The sequence below is a fragment of the Prinia subflava genome, chromosome 10 (assembly GCF_021018805.1).
Source record: "Prinia subflava isolate CZ2003 ecotype Zambia chromosome 10, Cam_Psub_1.2, whole genome shotgun sequence".
Taxonomy (NCBI): Eukaryota; Metazoa; Chordata; class Aves; order Passeriformes; family Cisticolidae; genus Prinia; species Prinia subflava.
In genome coordinates this window covers 3378026-3403462 of record NC_086256.1, presented here as the reverse complement: position 1 = coordinate 3403462, position 25437 = coordinate 3378026, and the positions used below count along the sequence as shown (strand labels likewise).

Here is a 25437-nt window from a genome sequence, read left to right as displayed (position 1 = left end):
ATTACAGCTGCTGAGTGTTCCAGCTCCACTGCATCTGGTCCTCAGAGGGTTACAAATGTGTATTCTAGTGCTACAGCCTGCTCTTATTTCTGCATTTGTTTGGTACTAAATAAATGGATTCTGATTTCAGTGCTTCTGTCAGGGAAGTAAAAAACATTGGTGTGGCTCACTGATGGATATAAAAGCCCCAGGGAAGAAAAACCAGAATATGAAATTAAGAATTATGTGTCCACATGCAAAGTAAGTGTGCTGGACCTCCCATCCCTTTCCTGATGTCACTGCTGTGTTCACAAATTCGGCATCAAGTAAGTGTCTTCTAAGGCTCTTCTCAGGGAATGCCCCATCTGAATTTCTCCCACTGTTGTCACAGTGAACACAGACCATGCTCTGCTGCTCCTCTCTCCTGTCCAGAGGGAAGCCATCCAGGCAGGGCAGGTGGAAGGTGAATTCCTTGAGCTGTGCAGTTGTTTTGTCAAGTGTGCAATTCTGCTCAGTTTCAGGAAAAGATAACAGGATTTCTTCCACAGTCTCCTACAGAACCCTTCACTTTCTTTAAGTGTTCTGTGATTCCTGCACCATCATGTACCAGTCTCACTCCAGGATGTCTCCTGAGCAACTGGGATTCACTACTGGCAGATAAAAAGAGAGAAACGCAGTGGCACGGAGGAGAATTATTCCAAACCCTCCTCTGGCTTCCCAGGCAGGCAAGACAGGCAAATCTTCCTACTCCTCCACTGCTTTCCATGACCTGAACCCCCTGTCCCTCACAGGCCCTGACTCGGATTGTCCTTTCCCCTGCAGTGCTCCTGTGCTGTGCACTGTGCTGGGTGTACACTGTGGGAGAGGCAGCTCTGTGCCTTTCTCTGTGCCTTTCCCTGTGCCTTTCTCTGTGCCTTTCCCTGTGCCTTCCCTGTGCCTTCCCTGTGCCTTTCTCTGTGCCTTTCCCTGTGCCTTCCCTGTGCCTTCCCTGTGCCTTTCTCTGTGCCTTTCTCTGTGCCTTCCCTGTGCCTTTCTCTGTGCCTTTCTCTGTGCCTTCCCTGTGCCTTCCCTGTGCCTTTCTCTGTGCCTTTCTCTGTGCCTTCCCTGTGCCTTTCTCTGTGCCTTTCCCTGTGCCTTTCCCTGTGCCTTTCCCTGTGCCTTCCCTGTGCCTTCCCTGTGCCTTTCTCTGTGCCTTTCCCTGTGCCTTTCTCTGTGCCTTTCTCTGTGCCTTTCCCTGTGCCTTTCCCTGTGCCTTTCCCTGTGCCTTTCCCTGTGCCTTTCCCTGTGCCTTTCCCTGTGCCTTTCCCTGTGCCTTTCTCTGTGCCTTCCCTGTGCCTTTCTTTGTGCCTTTCTCTGTGCCTTTCCCTGTGCCTTTCTCTGTGCCTTTCCCTGTGCCTTTCTCTGTGCCTTTCTCTGTGCCTTCCCTGTGCCTTTCCCTGTGCCTTTCCCTGTGCCTTTCTCTGTGCCTTTCTCTGTGCCTTTCTCTGTGCCTTTCTCTGTGCCTTCCCTGTGCCTTTCTGAAGTGCTGAGCACTCTGAATTACCCCCCTGGAAGCAGAAGGCAGAATCATGGAGCAGGCACAATGCGCCACAGGAGGATCAGCTTGGCAAGTTGGATCAGTGACACTTTGCAGCAGAATAAAAACTGCATATTCCCTTTCCCAGCTGTTCTCCCAAGCACTTTGAGCATTCATTTGCCTCAGCATGCAGGAGATTTACATATCCCACTGCCACTGACACGGCAGAAGAGACCCTCCTCACTTGCAGATTTGTTCTTTTAATAGGCATCCAGCACAACTGGGAATTAAGTACATGTGTGTGTCCAACAGAGAGGAGACCAGAACCAGCTGCAGGCACAAAGAACTGCTTAGGAGGCCCATTTTTGTGCTGATTTGGTAACTCATGGGACAGCCAAATCTTCCTTTTTAGGAATGGGGAGAAGGGGAAAAACAGAGGACCTCATCTTCAGATTGTATCACACGTGGAAAGGGACAGATAGCAGGGAGAGAACTCTCCACATGAGGTTCTCCTCTCCCTGATGCAGCAGCTGCAGCAAATAAGGTTCATGTGGGCAAATGTGAGCTCACCGTGCCTCCACTCCAAGCTGGCAGAGCAGCTCTAAGTCAGTGCTGTGATAACTTCCTCACATGACTCCATAATTGAACTTAGAGAGCCTAAAAGACACCTAAAAGAGTGACTGTGGCACAGTCCGAGCTGTCCTATAGTCCAAACCTCTTCAAATTGTGGCTCTTATTGCAAGGACATGATGGATTTGGGGAGGGACACACAAGGCCCTGCAGCCGTTCTCACTACCGGGACCTGCAGGGACGAGTCACCTGTGACATTAATGACAACACAAGCCCAAGGAACACCACACTCAGCAAGGTCCTTTTGGAATTAGCCACACAAGAAGGTGAATCCTAAAGACAAAAGGAAATGGTGTGAGGAGGGAAGAGGTGGCAATGACCAGAGGCCTTAATTTGATGCCAACAGTATCTCAGAGAAAGCAATTTCCCAGAGGATTGTCCGAGATGTGAAATGAATTGTAAGAGCTGCTTTACAGGCAGTTGTGGGCACACACACCTGCTTACAGCAAGGGAAAAGACAGTGCGTAAATGTCTGGAATATTACATAAAAGCTGTCTGCTAGACTGGGCAGAGCAATTAAAATCCATCTCGCTTAAACGAACCCTGAGTGCAGGTCAAACAAATCTAATTTTTATTGTTCCTTAAGGAGATGTCTGCGCAGGAGACAAAAGGGGGATGCAGCCGTCAGGTTAAAAAATCAAGATGCCTTTAAAAAATTAAATGTCCACAATAGTGCTACAGCAAGCTGGATAAATGATATATTACAGCGATGGTTTAAAACTAATTGATGACTAATGTTGTAATGCATTTGTAGCTACACTGATCTATTATATATCTTGGCCAAGCTGAAGGGACACTTCAAGGAGAAAAATTGCTAACTGTTTTAACCTGATGGAACTCGGGGAAAAAATAGTTACTTTACGAGATAAATGGAAAGGTTGTGACCTCCTAATGTACATCTGGGTCTTGCAATGCAAAATCAAATTATCATTAAACGGAATGTGATCTGTGATGGAATTAAAACAACTACAAACCAGCACAGAAGTTTCCTCAGAGAAACACAATAGCCCAGTTCGAGCTGGGAGCAGTGGTTGCGAAGCTGCCTGGCTGAAGAACTGGTGTAACAAGTTGGGATGGAATTGTTTTGCTCTGTAATGAAAGTTAGTTTACTTGGAGAGTGCAGGAAAAACGTAAGCATCTTTAAATCCATTTACATATGTAAGCCATTCTATAAACATTACTTAATTAGTGTATAAATCATTAACTATTTACCCTGAGTAACATGTGTCTCTCTGGCTCTTGCAGGGGAGACAGGAAGCCTCATTTTCCCCTCCTCATTTTTGTCATGCCTGAGGCTCATGCCCTCTGGGTTTTACCCTTACAGTCGGAATTTTGAGGAGATGTCAGTCAGGCTCTGCTTATTTTCACATCTAATTCATGCAAAAACCAGGTTTCCTCCTGAGGCAGTAAACTGGCCCAGATTTGCTTCAAAGTTTGGCCCAGGTTCAGTGAATGACTCACTTTAACTGAGGTACATCCATCTTCCTGGCTGGAACACATGGTGGGAAGCGTTGTCAGAGAGCAGAGATCCCCTAGAACCACAGCTCAGGGCTTCAGCACCTTGCAAACCAAAAGCAGGGGCTCGTTCCCTCCCCTGCTTTCCTGCCACCCAACATTAGGGACATCGAGTGCGTGTCCCAAACATTGGTGCTCAACCCAACGTGGGGTTTTGCAGGCTGAACACACTGCAGAGGGCTGGGATGGGCTGCTGGGAGCTGGGCTGGCAGGGATTTCGGCCAGAAGCCTCCCTGGTCCTGGGATCTGTGCAAAATTCTAAGAAATAAATCTGGCAATTGGTAACAAATGAAGGTAACAGTGTGGGCCATTGCCAAAATATGGATTATTTTGAACAGGCCATGATTAAAAGGCTAAAAATACCACTCTCAGCCTCTGAATTGGTTCCCTCCAATAGTAAAATGTAAAATAAAAGAGAACAAGCTAACCAAGACACCCCCACCAAAGGTGACACTAAATTCCCTTCTGCTCGAGAGTAAATTAATGTAGCAAGGACATGACCAGTCTGATACCATCTGAGAGAAACATGTTCCTTCATGTATTCTTCCACGACAGATTAAGCTTCCAGTGGGAAGGGAAATGATTGCAATACCAAACAGCAAATAGATGTACTTTGAAGGGTTTGATGAACCAAAATCCCCCATATCCTCCATATATTTTAATTGCTGTGCATCAGGCTTCCTTCTCTGCATTCACCCAGTTTTGGTTTGAAGCCCAATACAGGCAGCAGCTTGAAAAAATAATTTTATGGCTCAAAATGGAGCAGTTGGAGTTTTAATTTGGGAGGTCTTTCTTTTACAGAGGGACATTACTTTTGGTTCAAAATTTTAGGTTATTCAGGTCATGGTACTGGTGTCAGTTTTCAGCATTGGGAACTCAGTTGCACAAGTACTACTGAGTTGACTTAGAACATTTATTTTCTCAAGGAATGGCAAACAGTCACATCCATGGCTTTATCTGGGATTTCTTTCCTTCACTAATATTTAAACAAAACAACTCAAACATTTTTTTTTATTCCAGATCAATGTGATTTCTTAAAGCTTAGTTGAGTAGATTTGGGCTTTTTTAAAAGTAGAAAAGCATATGAAACAGCTTTAGATGAAACTTTGAGTTGCCAGTTCATTAAAAAGCAATAAAGTAAGGAGAAAAAAAAGACAGAACTAACTTGAAGCAGGGCATTGGCATTCAAGGTGACTGTGATGGGTGGTCAAGAAGGATGAGGTTGTGCTCACAGCAACCACACATCAGGTCCTGTGCCCTGCACGTGGATTTGCTCCTTAGCTGCTGACCCTCAGTGGCCAAGATTCCACGAAAGGAAATATGGGATAATTGCCTGCCATTCTGATTTTCCACTCTCATATGTCCCAAGATGATGACAAGTTTGTGCTGTGACCATGGGGACAAGGTGGCCACCAGAACATCCCATGGCATTTCCATGACAGCAGCAGACTGGAGGTCAGGAAACTGTTCTGGTGTTTGGATACACTCGTAAACAATGATCCCAGCAAGGCTTGGAGAGGGTGGAGTTACGTACCCAGTCACATATTCCTCCCCATTTTGAAACAATCAGACATAAAATACTCTAAAATAAGAATGCAGTTACCACTTATTTCCTTCCTCAATTTCTTATCTCGCTTTATCACAACATTTGTAGCTGTGGCTGACAGAAATATGTCCACTCTTTCTGATTTTTGTCATGTCTTGCTTTTTATTTTACTTTCAGCTTTTCTGACTGGCCAATGACTCAAAAAGTTGAATAAAGCCATGATGGTTTTATCATGGTTTTAAAAAGATAAACTGCAAAATCCAGAGGTTACCAAAGTAGAATGGGATTCTAAAGAATGCCTGAAGCAGGTTCATTCTGCTGCTTGTGCAAACTGCAGCTGTGCCAAAGTTTTTTTAACTCTTGTACACACATAAAAGCATATCCTACATGTATTTCTCTATATCTATTCTATATCTGAATTTACTGAGAGCATTTGCTCCTTTTTAGTTATACTAAGGCTTTATGATTCTCAGGTTAGCGTAAGAATGCAAGTAGGAAAATGAAAATCTACCTTTGATTGTCCCATCATTTTTCCATGTTCTTTCAGATATTATGTCAATAGTCCAGAGGAGTTTTTGTTGTGATGCTCTGAATGTTCTGACGAGTAAGAGAGCTCAGCACTGGGGACATTATTTGCCACCTTACTGCTGTCACAAGCTATTGCATCCTTCTTCCCTCTTGACCCAAGCTCGATTAATCTTTCCATACTTTTGATTCTGGTATGGTTTTGAAACATCGTCGATTTTCCCAGGAAGCCTTAAGAACCTGAGCATCTGCTTCTTGCTGTCTGGGCAGCTCTAACAACTGCAGAGGGAAGGGAATAATCTCGCCCAGACCCTTGACAGCATCACATTTCCAGCCCGTCACGGTGCCGGGTACGTGCGGCGCTGGCAGGAAGGGCTGGGGAAACTCCTGTTTGCTGGGCCATGACCTGTGGAGCTCCGTGATTTTAGGAAATACCAGGTTAGCTCCAGGAGCAGGGAAGTGTTACAGCTCTTTGTTCCTGCACAGAAGTTTTCAACATCAGTGAGAGCATCAGTGTATTCAGATTTCCATCTGTCATGCAAGGCATAAATCCAAAGCGCTCTGTGAGATCGGTCACGCCCAGAATATTTAAAATAACCTAAAATGTTGGCGAATTAACATCTCACATTTTTCTGCAGAGTCCTGAGTGGTGGAGACGTTCTGTTAATCATATATTGCAAGCTCAGGCAATACATTAAGTATGGAAAATAGGTTTATATAACAAAGATGAGGCAGAACGAACTGGATCCACAAATATCTTTCTACTCACTCTGTCTATAATCATTTAATTACATTTCTTTGGGGTTTATCCAGTTTTGCTGTGACCACCTACTGACAATGTCTCTGAAAGGAAAGAAGAAAAGGCACGAAATTCTAAAGTGCAAGACGTACAAAACAAATCCTGTGATGTTTTCTAATATGGGAATGTTCCTAAATGCCAGACTGAAACATCCCTCCAACGGTTTCTTTTACAGACTTCCCTTGTTCCAGAAACTTGGCCTGGCTTAGAAGGAAACCCCAGAGCTGTCCCTTAAAAGTTGAATTGCATCAGTGTGGGCAAGATGTTGGGCCAAATTCCTTAATGGTGCAATTCCATGAAAATCAGAAATCCTACACCAGGCCTGAATCTGCCCTGTGGTATAAAATGATCTCCCTGGAGGCATGACTTTTGGAAACAGCATCATATTTTAATTCTAAGCAGACAATTTGTTTTGGGTTGTATACAGAGCGTGACAATCTCACTGCTGTAGGAGCTAACTACATAAAAGGTGACTTTATCCCCCTTTCTCGTGCTGTTTTTATCTGTGTGTGATTTGCAGGTAGCTACATGATCCTACAAACTCCTTTTCATGTAATGGAATGAGCCCCTGTTCCGTTAAAGATTTTAAAAGATTACAGAGCTGGCGTTGGAACATTTGTACATTTTGCAATGAGTTAAGGAGAAAGGCTGCGTGTTGTTTATAATGTGGGAAGTACAGATCCCAGTTAATCTTCCCCCCGGAGAACAGACAGTTATATTTTTTACAAATTAACAGATCCTGACTGATTGCCTCCCATGACTGTTCATCAGTTTTGGAATTCAAAGGGCAAAACAGGATCTGCATTTGGTAGAAGGTGCCAGGAATGGCATCAGGACACGCTGCCTGCAGGGCGGCTGAGCCTTTTCAATCCTCCCCACACCGACTGGATTTGGCACCACTGTGTGATATATCACCACTGTAACAAAGCACTTGATGCAGGCTGCTCATACCCTATGGAAAAATCTTGGAAGGATGTTGCAGAAAAAAATATTTAACCTCTGTTCGCCATTTTTTGGAGATGTAAGGTATTGTGAAATTTGAGGAGATTTTCACAGCTTGGCTTGTGAAATCCATTTCCAGCTTGACGGATCATGATTTCACGATTTTGCACATCTGGATTTTGGCACAGGGCTGTGGTGGGAGATGTCTCTGGCAGTCTCTGCCTCCCAGGACAGTCTGTTTGCAGTGAAGAGTCCGGTCCTGGCTGAGCTGTCACCTGCCTGCCCTGCCCCAGGCAGTGTCTGTTCCACAAGGGAAACGCTGCACACATGGAGCTGGCCCTGACATCAGTGAGCTCAGGAATCACTGGAATAAAAACCTTAATAATGTTAAAGTCATGTTTCTAAAACTCAAGGAGTGTAAGGCACAGGCAAAAAAAGTTGTAGGGTATCTGTACTGTGTGTTCTGGGGAGCAAACAATTTTCACTTGCTGAAAACAATGTGTGCACAGACTACTGAGCACTCCCCCTGCCACACTGCACCAGTGGGCTGCTTTCCTGGCAGGCATTTTGGGAGGGGGTCTTCTCCTTCTGGCAATTTTCCCAGAGGGGAACCAGTTGCTGAAAACAGGACTCGAGGCCAGGATTTTTTCAGCATTCACACTGCAGAAGGAGAGTTTACAAAGGTGGCAAGAACCGTGCTCATTTTCCCTTTGTGTATCGCTGTGTGACAGCAAAATCATCCTATTTTCCCACCAGGATCACATGGTGTCACAGAACCTCACTTATTCTTATGGCATTGGAAGTGTGGTTTCAAAAGAAAAATCCCCGTGCTGTCTGGAATGCTCAACTGCTGGGTACCAGAGTCGGAAAACATCCTGCCTGCCACGAACGTTAGGAAAACAGAGCAGCCCTGACTCGAGTGCCAAGTGGTTTTTTGGAAGGCTGGCTCCCCTGAGAATAAAGGATATTGGTGTCCAGCCAAGTGGGCAGGCAGGAACAGGCCCTGGGCAAGACATTGGAATTTTGGTGGAGCCTGAAATATTGTCTGCTTGTTTGTATCAGCTTCTGACTTTGGTATTAAAAGGTGAGCTGCCCAAAACGTGAGCAAACGGGCCACAAATTGATAAAATAGGAATTATTTTTCTAGCTATATTTAGAGGCGCCTAAAACAGGGATTTCCCTTTTTGGCCACTCTAGTATCCAAGAGTAACTTAATATTTCTGTTAAAACCAGAAAAAAATCCCCCAAAGGAAATTTCCTTTTTTTCCTACTGTACACTCAAAAATCCCTTCTTGTGGCACAGAATTAATTTGGTTTTTTACTTCCCCATTTCCCTGTTCAAATGAATAATCCTTGTCTAAGGGCCCAGTAAGCACTTCATCCAGAGTATTCCCCAGCTTCTACTTCCTATAACACTTGAAAAAGTGCTGTATTTCTCCAAATGAGATTAAAACCCACCCTCAGGTGCTTGCATGAACTGTCTAAGCACACACACACGCATAGGAATTTTAATAGATATTTTTTCGCTCCTATTTTTATGCTAATAAACATCTAAATGGAATTTTTGGGTGTTCACAGGTCCATTGCTGCTTGAGGGATGTTGGGGCAAAACTTGCATCCACTGAGCTCAAGAGATGTTTTTGTGTTATCTCCACAGAGTGGGGCTGGGTCTTTATTTCCTCAAAAAGGCTGGAAAATATTAATTCTGCCTCTTTTCCCTGCACACACATATTTTCTTTTCTTCACAGAAGGAGTCGTTTGTCTTTATCTCACCATTCACCTCTCTCTCTGATTGCAGTTAATGGAATTGTCACCTTTATGGACTCATGCTCCATTTCTCAACCTGTCTGGACTTTGGCCTCCAAAGGTTACCATGGCTAGTGAAGTAATATGATTGAGTCTTTTTCGACAGATTTATGCTAGATTTTTTCTCCAGCAAGTGTCACATCTAGTCTAGTTCTGCAAGAGAGAATATTTCAAAGATGCCAACTGTTGTCTAAACCCACTAAATTGTTCTGTGGGGTTGAGAGGACCCAGGGCCATCTCAGGCAATGCTGATTTACACTACCTGAAGCTCCATCCCTGCTGCTTGAAATATGGGCTCTGGTTAATCACGAGAAAAAGAACATCCCTGTCTCCCAGAAAGCACATTTAAAATGGAATTTTCATTAGTTACTCTGTAAGGAAAAGGCAAAAGGGTGTATTTTAAGTGAATCTGCCCAGAATCTTGGAAGAAGGGGTGGGGGGGAGTGGGTTATTTGAAGGAAAGCTACAACAACCACACACTAAACAGGAAAAATTGGTCTTGAGTTCCATTTAAGGCACATATATCCACAGAATATTTTCAAGTTTAGAGAAAGATTTTGGAATTATAGAGGATTCACTGCACATGTATCTGCTCCTCCTGCATTTGATGCAAAGCACAAATTAATCATCATTATTCTGCACTAATATAACACCTCTTAACCCTCAGCTTTCAAAATATTTCAAAGGAGCAATGAATTAAGCCTCATGTGGGCTTGGAAATATGTGATAATCTAAACTTGGAGTCTTTAATAAAAAGCATTTTCAGGACTTTGATTTTGGAAGTTGGAAATTGTTCTTGAAAATATCTTCCCTTGTCACTCACTTGGAAAGAAACCATGTCAGTACTAGAGAAGTGAGATGAAATGGAAAAATGTATTAAGCAAAAGTTAATAAATTTGTCTGTACTTATTTTTGTTATTTATTGGAGCAAAAAGACCTGGGTTAATCGAGGTGCTAATGTGAAATAGGTGAAAAAAAGGCAAATTTGATGCCTGTCTCTAACTAAAAGAGTGCAGGGGGAATTATTATTGCCACTGTACAAGTCTCTTGCAAGCCATCATTTTAAACATTACACAGTATGTCAGACTCTGATCACTCATGCTCAGAAAAGATAAATTCTGACTGACAGAAGTGCAGGAAAAACTATTAGATAATCCACAACTTGCTGTTATGAGAGAAAATAAATGATTAATATTTAACTTGGCAAAACAAATAAGGGACTTCACTGGTGTCTACAAATACATTGTGGGAGAAGAACAAGTATTACACTAAAAGAAACTGTCAGTGTATGACTGTATGGAGGGCAGAAATAAATTTGTTTTTAATGAACAGAGGAATGGGATTCTGGAACAGAATCAGGCCCATTTCTCTGGGCTTCATTTTACTGCTTTGCAGTCGAATAAAATTTGGGTATCTCCCCAGTCCTGGTGCCTTGTTTTAGGCCACCGAGCTAATGTGAAACAGCCTGGTGGTGTCTCTGAACTTTACACTTTCTCTGCGTGGAGCGCTTCCCTGGCCAGAGGGGTGGCCCTGCGCTGGGATTTGTCCCCATGGGCCAGGTCTGACTCAGATCGGGACGTGCACATCTCAGAAAAGAGAAATTTAAATCTCACTGCACCGCAGACCTCCTGGGGAGCAAAGCCGAGCATGAGGGCACACATTCACACCACGCTGTAAGATGACTTGGAATTACAGTCAGGAGGGGGTGTTTCATTTTTTAATCTATCTATTTAAAGCAAAACATTTGGACTAATGCAAGAAACCCCCAAACACTGCAGTTTGGGTTGAATGCCCTTTCTAAGCCAGCCCAGACACAAGGTATTCCCAACAGAAAAATCGATTTTCACCCAGATTTCAGTTTGGTATAAGCAGTGTTTTCCATCAGAAAATCATCCCAACGGAAAATTACCAACTGGTTCTAGCACAAAGTGACTAGCAAAGCTCTCAAAATGATTCAGTGGCAAGGCTGGAATGAGAACCCACAGCTCCTGACCACGAACCCTGGGCTCTAACCACGAGACAAACACTCATCTTTCCCTGAGCAAGGTTGTTCCTGCAGCATTTCTGCTCGGGCCGAAGTGGGAATACTCTGGAAATGTTGCAAGAGAACTTTTTTTTGCTGCAAGATTTCCTGTTGTAGAATATTTGGGGGGTAACGGGAAAAATCCCTGTCGGCTCCCAGGGGCCAGAAGTGTTTGGACGTGATGGGAATGTGAGAGCTGCCATCCACCCCGCCCTGCGTGGGGCCATGGGTTGGACTCGATGATCTGAGAGGTCTTTTCCAACCTCATTGATTCTGTGATTTCTGTTTTCCAGAGATGCATTGAGGGCATCCCACTGCCCCATCCTCTCTCCATTTTAAGCAAACCTTAATTAAACCCAAGGTTTTCTTCCTCACATCAGCAATTCTCCAGCTTTTCAGGTAAAACTCTCAGAGTGACCCCATGCAGAAAACCAAACTCACGGCTCGCAGCCCTGTTTTACTCATTTAAGGAGCACGTAGATTACATTTAAGGAGGCTTAAATATGAGAGATGTCCTGAGCCCGAACGTTCCCTCCTGTTTATTTATTCTGTATGTTTCTACATATTTATTTGCCTATATGTTTTTATACATTTATTCTTCTACGCTATATACTCAGTAGTCTCCATGTGCCTTCTTGCACCGCTCCAATGCTTCTGCGACTCCTGATATTTCGCAGCCGCGTACAGGGCAGCGGGGCTCGGAAATAGGATTTATCAGCATTTTCCCAAATCCCGCCAAGCCCCCGCCTCGTTTCTGGTTCAGAACGGGCAAAGGCGATTCCCTGCCCGGGCCGCCGCTGCCCCTCAGCCGCCGCTGCCCCTCAGCCGCCGCTGCCCCTCAGCCGCCGCTGCCCCTCAGCCGCCGCTGCCCCTCAGCCGCCGCTGCCCCTCAGCCGCCGCTGCCCCTCAGCCGCGGCCGCCGCTTCCCCGCCCGCCCCTTCCCGGCGCAGGCGCGGCCGGCCCGGCCCGGGGAAGCCCGGCAAGGCTTTCCCGGCAGCGGCGGGTTCAGGGACGTCCCCGCCGGGCTGTGCTGGGCCCGGGCAGTGCCAGGGGGCACAAGTAAGTGATGGCTGCACGAGTAAGTGACGGCGCTGGCCAGGGCACGGCGGGCCCGGGCCCTCAGCGCGGCCGCCCTGGCCGGGGGAGCGCGCGCCGCCTCAGCGCGGCTCCCGCCCCCGCCCCTGTCCTTGTCCCTGTCCCTGTCCCTGTCCTTGTCCCTGCTCCTTCTCGGCCGTGACGCCCGGAGGATTCCGTCCGCCTCCGTTAGCGCTCGGATCCTGCTGCTCTAAAAGGAGGTCTCGCGTTCGTGTTGTTGTTTAATCACCAGCGCCGCCTCCTTCCCCTGGCAGCCCCCTCGCCGCAGCCGCGGGCCCCGGCCGTGCGTGGGCTGAGCGGCCGCATCGCTCCACATCAGCTCAGAGCTTGCTTTTCGAGCGGCCCATGGGATTTACGCCCTTCTGGCTGTCCCTTGTTGTCTCCTCCTGACGTTTCTCTACGGCACGGCCATATGTAATTCCCACTGTAAGTCAGTGGGAGCGGGGCTGCTCTTCACAGCCCCCAGGCGGCCCGGGGGTGCCCAGTGCCAGGGGAGGCGTTTGAGGCTGTCCAGGGCTGGGGTGGGCGCACGGATCCTCCCAGTGCCTCCTGTGCTGCTGGATCACCTTTATCCCACCTTTATCACCTTTATCCCACCTTTATCAGATTTATTTATGTGCTTCAAATACAGCCTCCTGGTGAGGGGAAAAGGAGAGGCACACACAGTTCTTCATGGTGCCGAGTGACAGGACGCGAGGGAATGGCCTGAGCTTGTGTCAGGGCAGGTTGAGGTTGGATGGTAGAAAAAGGTTTTCCCCTGGAGTGTGGTTGGGTGCTGGAACAGGCTCCCCCTGGAAAGGTCACAGAATCAAACCTGCCAGAGCTCAAGGGAGCGTTTGGACAATGCTCTGGGGCACACGGTGTGACTCTTGGAGTTCTGTGCAGGTCCAGGAGTTGTTCTTGATGATCCTTGAGTATCCTTTCCCAGCTCAGCTTGTTCTGTGTTTCTGTGAAAGGGCAGCGCTCAGGTGACCTGACCTGGCCAGGTGGGACATGCACATCACTCAAACACTTGCCCAATCCTCCATATCCCCAGGAGATTTCCATCAATGTAGTCTCCATTCTCATCTCTCTGGCACAGGGCTGCTGGCACTGCTGTCCTGCTGCCACCACTGCCTCCCTCACCCTGGTGCAGCTCCCCTTTCTGGCACCTTCTCAGCCCTGTCCCTGTGATCCCGAGTGGCTCCTGGGCTGGCACGGAGCACACCCCAGGAACCTGCTGGAATTTACTCGTGCTTGGCTCCAGACCTTCCAACACTGCCGTGTTCCTCGCTGGTGCCGGGCTCTGCCCCGGTGAGGAACTGGTAACTTGGCAGATTCCTTCTCTGCTGAGGTGCCTGGGGTTTGTTAGGAAGTTTATTAAACTTAGCACCAGTGCACTTCTCTGGAGAACACTTACGAAACAAATTCCAGGGAAGCAGAGGAGAGGGCTTGGTCGTCTCAGAGGTTTTTAGAAAGTATTAAGCAGACACATTGTTGGGAAGTGGCTCGTGTATTTCACTCTCATGTATTTTCTAATCCTGGAAGACCATTTGCTCAAGTAGTTGAGGTTAAGCTTTTCTAAGTGTACTTAAATATAATACAAAAACAATGAGATTTTGGATTGTAATGTTAATGGTCCCTTTCCTTCAGGAATGTCTATGAGCATATGGAAAAAAAATGAGGCACTTCTTTTTTCCTGGGAAGGGTGTCTGGGATAGGAGGATGAGTGCAGAGAGAATTGGTTGCTTGTAGGGACAGCTGTTCCCAGCTATAAGAATCATGGCAGAAATAAATTTCTAGTGTCAGAAGAGACGAAATAAACTAGTTCTATGCTAGGAAGTTTTTATGTGTATTTTGTTACTCCATCCCGTGTTTCTCTGTTAAATTACCATTTTAAAATCTTGGTTCTTTTGAATAAATAAATAACTGGTTTTGTGCAGAATTAGTTTTCTTTTAACCTAAGCTAATATGCAACCCCACTTCCTCTTAAGCAGTTGTGACAAGAACTTCAGGGCGAGTGTTTTTGGAATTGCAGCCCAAATAAATGTTTAATTTTAAACTGACAGATTACTTGGGGCTGTCATTCTTCTCAGGCTTTTACTATGCAAGAGTGAACAAATCCTGTAAAATAAACCGTGGATTGGGCTTATGGGCACATGTTTGCTTCTGGGCTGAGCATCTTGAAGTGGTTTGCAGCATGTCTTTAAAAATTTATTTCACTGTTGCATCTACTGCTGGCCTAAGTGCTCCAGTATCTGCCAGTAGTAATTATAGGCAGTTGGTTCAGATGTTGCTTAAATGTGTAAGCCTTGATGGGAAACGCAGTGGATTTCAGCCAGAATGCTAATTTTGATGTTTTATCATTTCATAAAACTGTGAACTCAGAACAAATTATTTTTATACTGATCTGCTGATACGTAATCACAGGGTTACTGCCAGATCCAACCATGATGTAGCACCGGAGTCTAAAGATGGGATTAAAGTTAGAATATCAGCATTACCCTGGGCTGGCTAATTTGTATCCACAGTGGCATAATGGCTGCATTTACCCAGGTACCCTGCACAGAAGCTCCTGGTGCCAAGGCTGGTTGGTGCAAGAATGCAGGTTAAAGCTGTTGTGTGAACTGTAATTGTGCCTTTTGAATTGCATTCTCCTCCAAATTACATTTTATAACTTAAACAGATATTTTGCAAATTCACATTTTTGTGCTAGGCTGTGTTTACAGTATACTGCTTTTTTGTGGAGTGTGTTTTGTTGGTTTTTCAGGGGGTTTTTATTCATTTCTCCATTTTCATCAAAGCATAGAGTAAAAAAAAAAAAGTCACAGTACATGAATCAATTTTAGAGGCAAAGAGCAGAGATGATTCTCTCTGTCCATCATGAGTAGGTTAAAATGAGAGACACAGGGATATGAAAGATCTTCCTTAGCATTAGATTGATAAGCTGGTGGATCCAAACACTTGGGTCCATCAGTCACTTTGGAGCCTGTTACCTCTTTTCAACTAGTCATGAAGCTGCTACAGCCAGAATTTATGTAATAATTAGATGGCGTTTTTTCCCCCTCAGTCAATGTAAACAAGATAGTGTCTTCTTTCAGGGCTTCAGGCATTCTGCAGTGTCATTTGGGACGTGTCTGTGTGCCAGGTCATTAGCACCCTGCACGGCTGCAGGGTCAGAGCAGGGAGTGGATCTCGGGAGCGTGGTGTGCATGGGTTGTGTCCACTGCTGTTGCCAGGCTGGGGAAGAGAAAGGATGAGGGAGTATCTCCGAGATGGTAGAGTCAGGGACAAAGTATCTCTGTAAGCAAAGCAGCAGGGGCAGCACGTGGTTTATTGTGAGGGCCTTGCTTGTAGCTGCTAGGCACAGCTAAAGCAGGCCAGGAGAGCAGGAACAGAGAGGGAAGAGAGAGAGAAAGAGAAGAGGGAAGAGAGAAGGGAAAAGAGCAGGGGAAAGGGAAGAGGGGATAAGATAGAGGAGGTTCTGAATACTATACATTAAATATCTTTCCAGGTTGAAGAGTATGAGTTGGACCAACCAATCTAATACAAGATAACAACATTTACATACAGCCAATAGAACTGTCCCATTCCCTAAGGCAAGCAGAAGGGGATTGTTTAATCAAGGGAGATGCCCTCAGCTTGGCACATCATTATTCACTAGCTGATGGCCCTGTACCCCACACCCTAAATCTCAAAGCTTGCTTTCATTTCTCTCTCGCTTGTTGAACTCATACTCCCAGAATCTAAACCATCATATTTACAAGGCCTTTCTACTTCATCCTTCCCAACAAAAGGGTGCTGCTATAACCCCCCCTTGTTCCTTAGGTTTTCCTGCCTGGGAATTGTGTCCTGTCATTAACTGATCAACGCTTCCTCTGCTGGACAGATTGGAGGTTTTGGCAAGTGTTCAAAATCCTGCCCGAGTGTGAGAGCACCTGTGATGTTCACGAGCAACAGGGGTTCAGTCCTGAACTCCTGATAACAGCTGGGGGGTTGCAGGGTCAGACCCTGCTTTTGAGGTGGTGGCCCAGTCCCAGCAGGGCCCAGAGAGCTCCAGAGGGAATCGGAGCTGTTGGTTTTCCCCAGAAGGCTGTGTCTTCTCATCTGATGTTGTGCGTTCTCGCAGCCCTTTTCCCAGCCTTCCTTTTTCCGGAGAGCTCCTCTCCGCAGCTGTTTCCTGCTGTTCCCGGGGTTGGGTGAGCCCTGGGGCAGGGGAGCTGCACTTGTTTCCTCTGTGTGGCTGAGTTCCAGGCCAGGGAGCACCGGGGCAGCCAGCTCTGCTCCCCCATGCTGCTGCCGTGCAGAGCCCATCGGGCATGCAGCAACCTCAGGGAAACCCACGGTGAGCAGCAGCCCCAAGTCTTCCCCAGTGTAGTTGAAGGGAGCTCCTGGATCCCTCTGTTGATCCCTCTGTTGTGAGGCCGGGGTTTTAGGACCTGCCTGAAGCTGGAAATCCCTGGCCAGTTCCGTGCTCCTGAGCAGCTCCTCTCAGCTGACACCAACACATTGCAGCATCTCTGGGCAGTATCTCCACTTGCCCAAAGTGGAGATAATAAATAAATAATAAATAAATAATGCCTTGGCATTATTTCTTGCTGTTTATTAGCACTAATTACTGCAATGTGTTATGGAACTTGTGTTACTGCCACATCCATGAGCAATCAGAGCAGGAAAATACTTTTTTCTTACCTGACCATGTAGAGATTGTGAGTTCAGCTCAATACCCATGGTCTGTGAGTTGCTGCTGTGAGGCCTTGGGGGGTGATTCAGAATGTGATGGAATCATGACTGCATGGAGAAAATAAATACACAGCAATTGCTTAATGTCTCCTCTAGCTCAGGAACTCAGACACATCAAACAAAACTAGCAGGTGGCACGCTCAGAACAAACCAAAGATCTTTTTCTTGCACTGTTTACACAGAACTTTATAGCTCATTACCACAGGAGTTTGCAGTTAGAAAAGTTTCCCTGGATTCAGAACGAGCACAAATTTACAGAGGAAAAAGCCTTCAAGGTCTGCTAATCCTAAAGATAAAATTTCTGGCTCAGGAAGTGCCTTTACTATAGATAGCAGGAGGAAAGGTGTCCTGGGGAAGTACTGCTGGATGAAAAGGGCAGGCATATGCTTTTCTTAGGGCTTCTGCTGTTTGTGGAGGATCCTGGGCTAATTGGGCCTTTCATGTGACCCAGCGCAGCCACGCTCTGCCCTTTCATCAGGGGCCAGAATGCCACTGCTCCATTTGATCATCACTACCACAGGCTGTGTCTGCCTGTGTGAGCTGAAGACAGGAGCTGGAAGGAGAGCAGATAATTCTTCTGTTTAGTACAAACTTCTCTCAAGCAGAATATGGAGAAAACCAACTCTGTTGTACATGTGAGAGCTTGGTATTTATTGACACTGGTCCTGCTGACATCCTTCTGCTGTTCCTGAGACAACTATGTAGGCAGTAGAAGCTGAAAATAAATAATTTTTTTGTCTAATTTCTTAGAATAATTTAGTCGTTTTCCCTTCTCCACTTACTGGTGGAGGATAAACCCGAATATGCCTTGCTTTGTATCAGAGCAGGTGGAAGTAGCTTGGCCTGAAAGTATTTAAAATCCAAAAGATAGAATTGGAGGGCAGAGGGCAGCAATGAAGTAATGACTTTGTCTTGGACACTGAAAGCAAGGGGAAGAAAAAAGAACTGGATAGACATTACAGCAAATTAGTGCATAGTGAATTATTTATAGAGAGAAAAGGAGATACTAGAAAATAGAATATTTTCAGTCCTGCCTATGCTGGGATTTATTGACACTGCATTACTGTGTCAGGGGGACAGTCAGGAAGGTTTTGATGGAACAAACTGAATATTATAGGACTGGAGTCAGGGTTGGATCCCACTACTGAAATCTTCCAGTATTTGAAGCTGGTTTTTCTTGTAAGCTGTGAGAAGGCTTCACAGAATGTACCAGAGAACTGATGAAAGAATCTAGAGGTGTTTGGTTTTCAGTGAAGAAGCATATTTTCCCCAGCTCCATTTTTATTTATTCCAGTGTTGTTCCTGTTAACACAGTCTTCACATTCCTAACTCAGAGATCCTGCATGTACGTGTTTCTGTTTGGGGAAGGGAAAAGGGGAGGTGAGGTGTGCCTTTGTTGCTTGTGTTTGTTGTGTTTGCTGTGGGGTAGCTGACAAATAAATGCTTGTTGGTAGTTATAGCACAGTGCCTTGGGCATTTAAGGATATTTTCTATATTAGTACTGCCCTTCACCACAGCGTTAGAATTCCCCATCTGCTCCTGCTCTCCCACACAGACATGTGCCTCCTTTCTCTTTCCACATTCAAACAGGAATTACAGGAGCTGGGAGAGGAAAGGGAGTTCACTGTCTTCAAGGAGATGCTGCCACTCCACCACTTGCATTGGTTACTTAACTCTAGCAACACAACAAAATGCTGAATTTCCAGTATAATGTCAAAAGGGCTTGTTTTGGTTTATGTCCTTTCCACAGTTGAAAAGCAGCTTTTCTTTAGCATGTTTAGATCTTTTCACACAAAGCTTATGAAGCCTAATTTGAGCCTGTTAATCTTTTTCTTGGTAACCCATAGAGAAGCACAGCTGCACTCCTAAAAACACACTGTTTATCCACACTCGCCGGGTCTGGGCAGCCCGCAGCGTTCCAAAGATCAAAGTTTAAAACAGACATGCCAGTCCTTCCTAACTCCTCGTGTTTAAGCACACAGCACCACCAAGTCTGAATTGCTGCTGCTGAAAGCCTGTGCTGAGCTGGGCCTGTGTTGATGTGAGAGTGCAGCCCCTCCTGCACCGTGGCTTTGACAGAAAGGTACGTCCTGGCAGCTCAATACCCGTGAGGTAAAGTGGGACAGACAAGCCTAACAGTGCTCATGAAAAACCCATCTGGTTACTTACTCATTCCTTTTAAATTTAAGTAAATAATGTTAAGGATTTTCTTTTTTTTTTTTTTTAATATTTTAATATTTTTGTAACTGAGTTTCACCCCTCCTTTTTCTTTCTTCATTGCCTATGTGGGAAAACTAACACATTTGTATAAGGATAAACTGGGAAGTCTGTGGTTTCCAGCATACACATTTTGAATAATATTTATACAGACTATTATTTAATGGGCCATATAAATATTTATAATATGCTGTAGCCTTTTGATCATAAATGCTTGTTTGAAAAGCCATTCTGTCCCTGCTGTGATTTGCAGAGAAAGGGGCCATTGCTGCTTTAGTGCTTGGAGGGAATTTTGGCTTCTTGTCCTGATTTTGCAGTTACAGCCATGGATTAACACCATCAAGCTGGACAGGTCTTTTACTTTTTTCCTCTGCTCCTCTCCTTCTGTTTGCAAATTCAAATAATAAGTTGAAAATATGAGGCTTGAATTCTGCAGTGGACAGACAAGGCTGTATTGAAGTTCTGGAGGCCTTTTTTCTTGGCTGCAAGGAGCCAGGCTTCCTGAGTTTAGATACTTCAGAGATTTAGAGGGTACTGTCACCACTGCCCTCCACCCCTTGGAAGTCCATGGACATGCATCATCCATGCATAAAATATTTTGGTGTTGTGTTAGGAATACTGTGCTTGACCTGTGTGACTGGACTTCTAGGACATTTTATTTCAGTCATATTTCTGGTTTAGTTTTCCTCATGACTGTGTTGCCTGCAGAAGCTAAGAATCCAGCAGATAAAAAAATCCAAACCAATGTTTTATTTGCAGAACAGTTTTCTTTTCACATGGTGATGAATGTTGGTGTCCAAATTCCAAAGCAAGAAGCTTGTGCAGGGACCTTCTGCTACTCCTGAACTCCATTAAAGAGCTCCTTCAGCTCTGATTTGGAGCTTCCTCTTGTACCAAAGAAATCTTCTGGAAACAAAACAGAATGACAACATTCCTCTTTAAAATTCTTATCACTGTACTTTGGCTAAATATTTTCCATCAACTTCTCTGCTGAGTTCTTAGGTTCTCAAGAAATACCCTAGGGCAGAGTCCATAATTGCTGACATTTATGACCTAGAGATGACAGTGCTTTTTGTGGATGGGGTTGATAAGTAGGTGGCATACCAAGTGTTTGTTATTCCAAAAAAACCCTTGGCATCAAATGATGTTTTTGCAAGCAGATCAGATCCTGTTGCAGAGACACTTTACTTTGAACAGCCTCTGCAACTTAGTGCTTGCTGTTCTTGAAAAAGGATGAATATTTACTTTTAGCCTTTTTTTGCATGAGATATTGAGTGCTGCTTTGTGAATCAAGGTGAGCTTTATTCAGAAAAAGATCGGTTAAAATAGGTTGGGGGTTTTTGGTTTTGTAGTGTCACTTAACTCTTTCCCATTCCCACTGGTTGACAGCAATAAACTGGTGGATGTGCAAAGGCTGATAATGCACTGCTGGAGCACACAAACAAACTCTGCTTCCTGCCCAGTCACTCACACAGGCACATCCTGGTTGCTTAGTAAGGAAAAAATGGAAAGTAAACATTACATGGGCAGATTGGGTTCCAGGTTTCAAATGTTTGTGGGAAGAATCCAATGCAAAGCCATAATTTCAAGTGCTGAGTAGGAGGTACTGTGAGCTTAATTCTCTAACATCTGCTAAGCTTGTTCTCTAAGTAGCAAAAACACATTAATGAGCTAAAATCAAGGCTGCCATACAAGGAAGAGAAATTTGGACTAATATTGTGTGTGTGAGCAGGAGGCAGGATATAAAATACTCCTTTTGCTATTTGTATTTTGTGAAAAGCAAGTAAGAAGGATTTGCCTATGTTTAAAAAAAAAGAATCTAGTTTGCAGCTTGCGGTTTATTCTCAACTTTTTATGAGTCAGCAGCTAAAGGCAGAGCCAAAATAGGGGAAAAACAGGGAAATTCGTGAGATAGTATCAGGAATGGTATTATGCAACGCCTTTGTAGTAAAATTTCTCACAAGGAGCTTGCAGCACCTGCAGCCAGCCTTTGGAGCTTTGGGGAGGTGGAGTGCAAAATTAAGAAGTCAATACCGTGTTGAAAAGAATATCTTAAAACTGCTTTTCCAGCGGAGGGCTAAGAGGAGAAGCTGAGTGCTGTCACCCCCCAGGTGACACATGCAGTATTAATCACAGCAGCAGAGCTGTCCTCTCTGGCAGAGGGATTGGCTTTTGTTCCTCTGACCAGGTCACAGAGCCAGGGCCAAGAAAATAAAGCAGGCTTTCTTGCCAATATTCCTAGGTGTTAGACTCATGGCACAGCGTTATTTTTAGCTGATTGCTCATCGCTTGGACACATGACCTTGCTTAACGAGATTAGTGTGTGTTGCACCTAATCTGCTGGGCAGAACCAGCATGCAGGGAGGCAGCAGCCAGGATTTCCAGCAGGACCACAATATGCTCTATAGCTCAGAGTTTTTTCTACTTTCTGACATTATTAGAAGCTGATGATCTGCTCTGGTGACCCCGCATGGTGTGAGCAGAATGTGGTGTGGTGACTGCTTTGGTCTGTACCAGGGACAGAAAAACTCCCTCGTGCTGGCCAAGCAAGGAACAAAACCACGGGCTCTGGGCCCAGCAGTGGGGTCTGGGCATCAAGTGCCAGATTGAAGCAGGAGAAAAATGATTGTGTGATAACAGATCTCCACAGACTGACCACATTTACAGATCTCCACAGACTGAGATCTGCTCATTTCCATGAGCTGTTCAAGGGGTGGGAGGAAGGGAAGCTTCAGTCGGTTTCTTCAGCCAAGGTGTTGTTTTATGCCATTTTGAGTGGAAATGGAACTTAGTCCTAATTAATTATTATCCAAAATTGGAGTTTTCTGAGATATAGGGCTTCTTCTTTTCTTCTCAATTTCACCTGCTGCCTCTAACCCTAAATTGTAGATTTGTGGTATCCATCAGCAGCAGTGGTTACAAGCCAGCCATGGATGTGAGAGACCTACATTGTGTCAGTAGATCTTGACCTGTTCTCAATGTTATTATTAAAAAAAAAAAAAAAAAAAGAAGAATAAAAATACTAATTTGAAATGTGAATAATCCTACTCTTTAATCAGGACTTTCCAAATCTTTCCCCCTTTCCTATGCCCCTCCCTCTAACCACCCCATCTGCCATATCCAGAAATTATCCAGGTCACTTCTTTAGGAGAAGTGGCTGTTTTTAAGTAGAGCCATTTTGATGCTCTGTAAGTACCGTGTGTTTTAAATGCCAATTTATCTGTTCATTTTCTGAATATCAGAAGTGGTGTGTCAGCTGAGTTTCTTGTGTTTCAGAGCTGTAAAAGGTTCATAGAAGCACTAAACGTGCTACTTGTCTGACGTTTGAAATACTTCTACCAGCTCTTACTTAGCATTCTCACAGCTTGATTAAAATGGAAATGTTAACTATTAATTAAGAACGAACTGTGAGAAATAAGGAACAGTGAATTTGTCACTGTATTAAATGTCAAATAGTTAAACTTAATATAGTGAAATAAGCAACTCATTGTGAATAATTAAATCAATTAACTTAACCTCACTTTGTTCTTGTAGGATGTCAGAGTAGGCAGAGATTTCACACCATGCTTTCATGGCTCAACACATTTTCAGAAAATTATTTTCTGAGTCTTTAAAGTGGTGTGAATTGATGGTGGAGAGCTCTTGAAAATTTGACTTTGTTTATTCTTTTTTTCCTCTGGGTAACGTGTACCTGATTGTCACGTAGTTACTTTATAATTCCCAGCATCACACCACAGGTGGGATGTTTGGCTAGATGGGAGGCAGCAACTCTTGGCACTTTTTCCATCAGCCATTTTATCTGCTTTTAACCCCTTTTGTTTCATTTCCTTCAGCAGGTTTAATCCAACATGCCCAGTGAGGAGCAGACTGCAGTGCAGTACTACGTCGGCGTTGACGTGGGCTCAGCCAGCGTTCGCGCGGCTCTGGTGGACGGCGCTGGGGCGGTGGTGGCACACGCAGAGCGACCCATCCAGGTGTGGGAGCCCCGGCCAGACCACTATGAGCAGTCCTCTGCAGACATCTGGGCTGCCTGCTGCTCTGTCACAAAGGTGGGCAAGGACAAAACCAAGGATTTGTGTTGCAGGTGGCTCTGCAAGCGGGTCTGTTCATGCTGTGTAACTTGTGAGCATCCTTGTGCATAAAGGAGATGCCTTAGGCTTTACCTTTCATATTTTCAGATTCTCTGCTGCCTAGGGGTGTGGATCTGAGCCTCATATTAAGTGCTAGTAAGCTCTGTTCACACAGTAGGGAGACAAAATAAACCTTTTCCTGCTGAAGACCAAGGACAACTTTCAGGCCAACAGCACAAACAACGGTGGACTGAAGGGAGGAACAAGAAGGATGGGACCTCACAACCTGAAGCTGTAATTGGACAATTACAGCCCAATATGCAAATGGACCAAAACTTAGAAAACTGTGAGACCCCGTGATGGGTCATCCAGTTTGTGACCATTCTAAGTCCACCTGGGTGTAGTCCTGGTCAGGCTCCTGTTCTGCCCAAGGTGTATCCTCGAGGCCTTTCAATAAATATCTACTTTATTCTCTAGCTCTGTCCAGTCTCTGCTCCAGGTCAGCCTTCCCAAGGCATCAAAGGCACCTTGAGGCTGCTGCAGCCTCACAAATGTCTGTTTTACTGGTGAGGAGTTGAAGGCCAGAGTGAAAAAACCTCATGCTATAACAGCAAATAGAATGAAAGACCTTTCTGTGTGCTGTTATTGCAGAGGGAGGATTTACCCACTGCTTTCAGGTCCCACATCTGTGAGCCTTGTTTAGCTGGTGTATGCTCTACCCACGAGATCTTGGAGGAGTCAGGGTTGCTCAGAACCTGGCAGTGCACATATCTAGAGATGTGCATTGGTGCCCTGGAGTCATAAAGGAGAAATTATTGTAGAGAAATTGTAATCTGGTTTGTGCATGGTCCCTAAAGTAACACTTGTTATCCTCATTATAAGAGGACCCAGTATTATAAGACCAAAATAAATAATAAATGTCTGTGGATAGTATCAAGCATAAAACTGGATTGAAATAGACTTTGCTACAGGGGAAAATTTGTACCCTCTGATCCAGGGCTCTGCCTGTCCATGGTGGAGATAAAGGTAAATCAGAGACCTTGCTTGCAGTGCACACAGAGGCCATTTCATCCTCCTCACTACAGCCCCTGCCTGCTGCACATTCTAAGGTTGGCTTTTGAAATATTCATGATATGCTTGGTAATTTGCAGATGGACTGTTCACCCATTGTCTTGTTATTGATCAGTCTTTTCAAACATTAATGAGCTTGGCTCTGCAGAAATGCCCTGAGATGGGGAAGGTGAGTGGATGGAAGGAAAAGAGGGGAGTGACAGGAGGGATAGGGAAGAACAGCTTGACGTTAAAGCAGAGCAAGTCTTCCTCTGCTCATTTGATTTTTCTCTGTCTGAATGGCTTTGTTCTTGCTCTGAACCTCTTTAAATGCAATCTCTTATATTAAAGCAATAAAACAGTCTCAGAAACTGCAGTTTTACAGAGCCAGTAAGAGACTGGCACTGTGCAAGTCTACTGAAAGTCTTTCCTTATAGTACTAATTAAAATAATGATATTTTTATTGTTGCTGAGAAGTGGCAATTTATTACCATACTACATTTTAGGTGTCTTGCAACCTCATTTGGCACTTAATCCTTGTGGGGGTTGTGGTTTTTTTTCCAGTGCTGCTGGAAGCCATGAGGTTCAGGCATTTTGGGGCAATGGTTTGGGTTGTTTCTTTTTGAAAACCTTCTAAAAAGTGTGCTGTTCACACTCTTGGTAGCTGATAAAGGTGTGCATTGCAGAGGTGTTATCATGGCTACAGGTTTTGACCAGCTTTAGTTTTGGGACCCTTCAGTATTGCAAGACAAACACAATATTACCAAAGCAATTCTGGGAGATTGTTGCTTCCACAGGCAGGAAGTCAGTGAAGTAACTGATGGAAACACTTGGTCCTAATCCTCGTCCATATTTCACATCCAGCTCAGCTCCTAGCTTTAGAAAAGAGAGAAAAATCAACTTTGCAGGTTTTCTGCTACCTTTATTTACTGATACTTTTGTGCTTCCTGCTTTTATCCAGGCCTGTGGATAAAATCCTCTGAATTTGGATGTGAAACACAA

General features: G+C 44.8%; 1 protein-coding gene across 6 annotated transcripts in view; it reads left to right on the top strand.

Annotated features, from left to right (window-relative positions):
• Positions 1-25437, top strand: part of FGGY (FGGY carbohydrate kinase domain containing) — a 144784-nt gene that overhangs the window by 4626 nt on the left and 114721 nt on the right. For 2 of the 6 annotated variants that reach the window (XM_063406987.1, XM_063406981.1), the window contains exons 1-2: positions 12204-12340; positions 23149-23364. In XM_063406987.1, the coding sequence (XP_063263057.1) occupies positions 23164-23364 (201 nt within the window). In that variant the 5' untranslated portion in view covers positions 12204-12340; positions 23149-23163. Of the gene's footprint in view, positions 1-12200; positions 12341-18945; positions 19182-23148; positions 23365-25437 lie in introns of those variants that run through there. The other 4 variants (XM_063406984.1, XM_063406985.1, XM_063406982.1 and 1 more) reach the window with 4 other exon arrangements.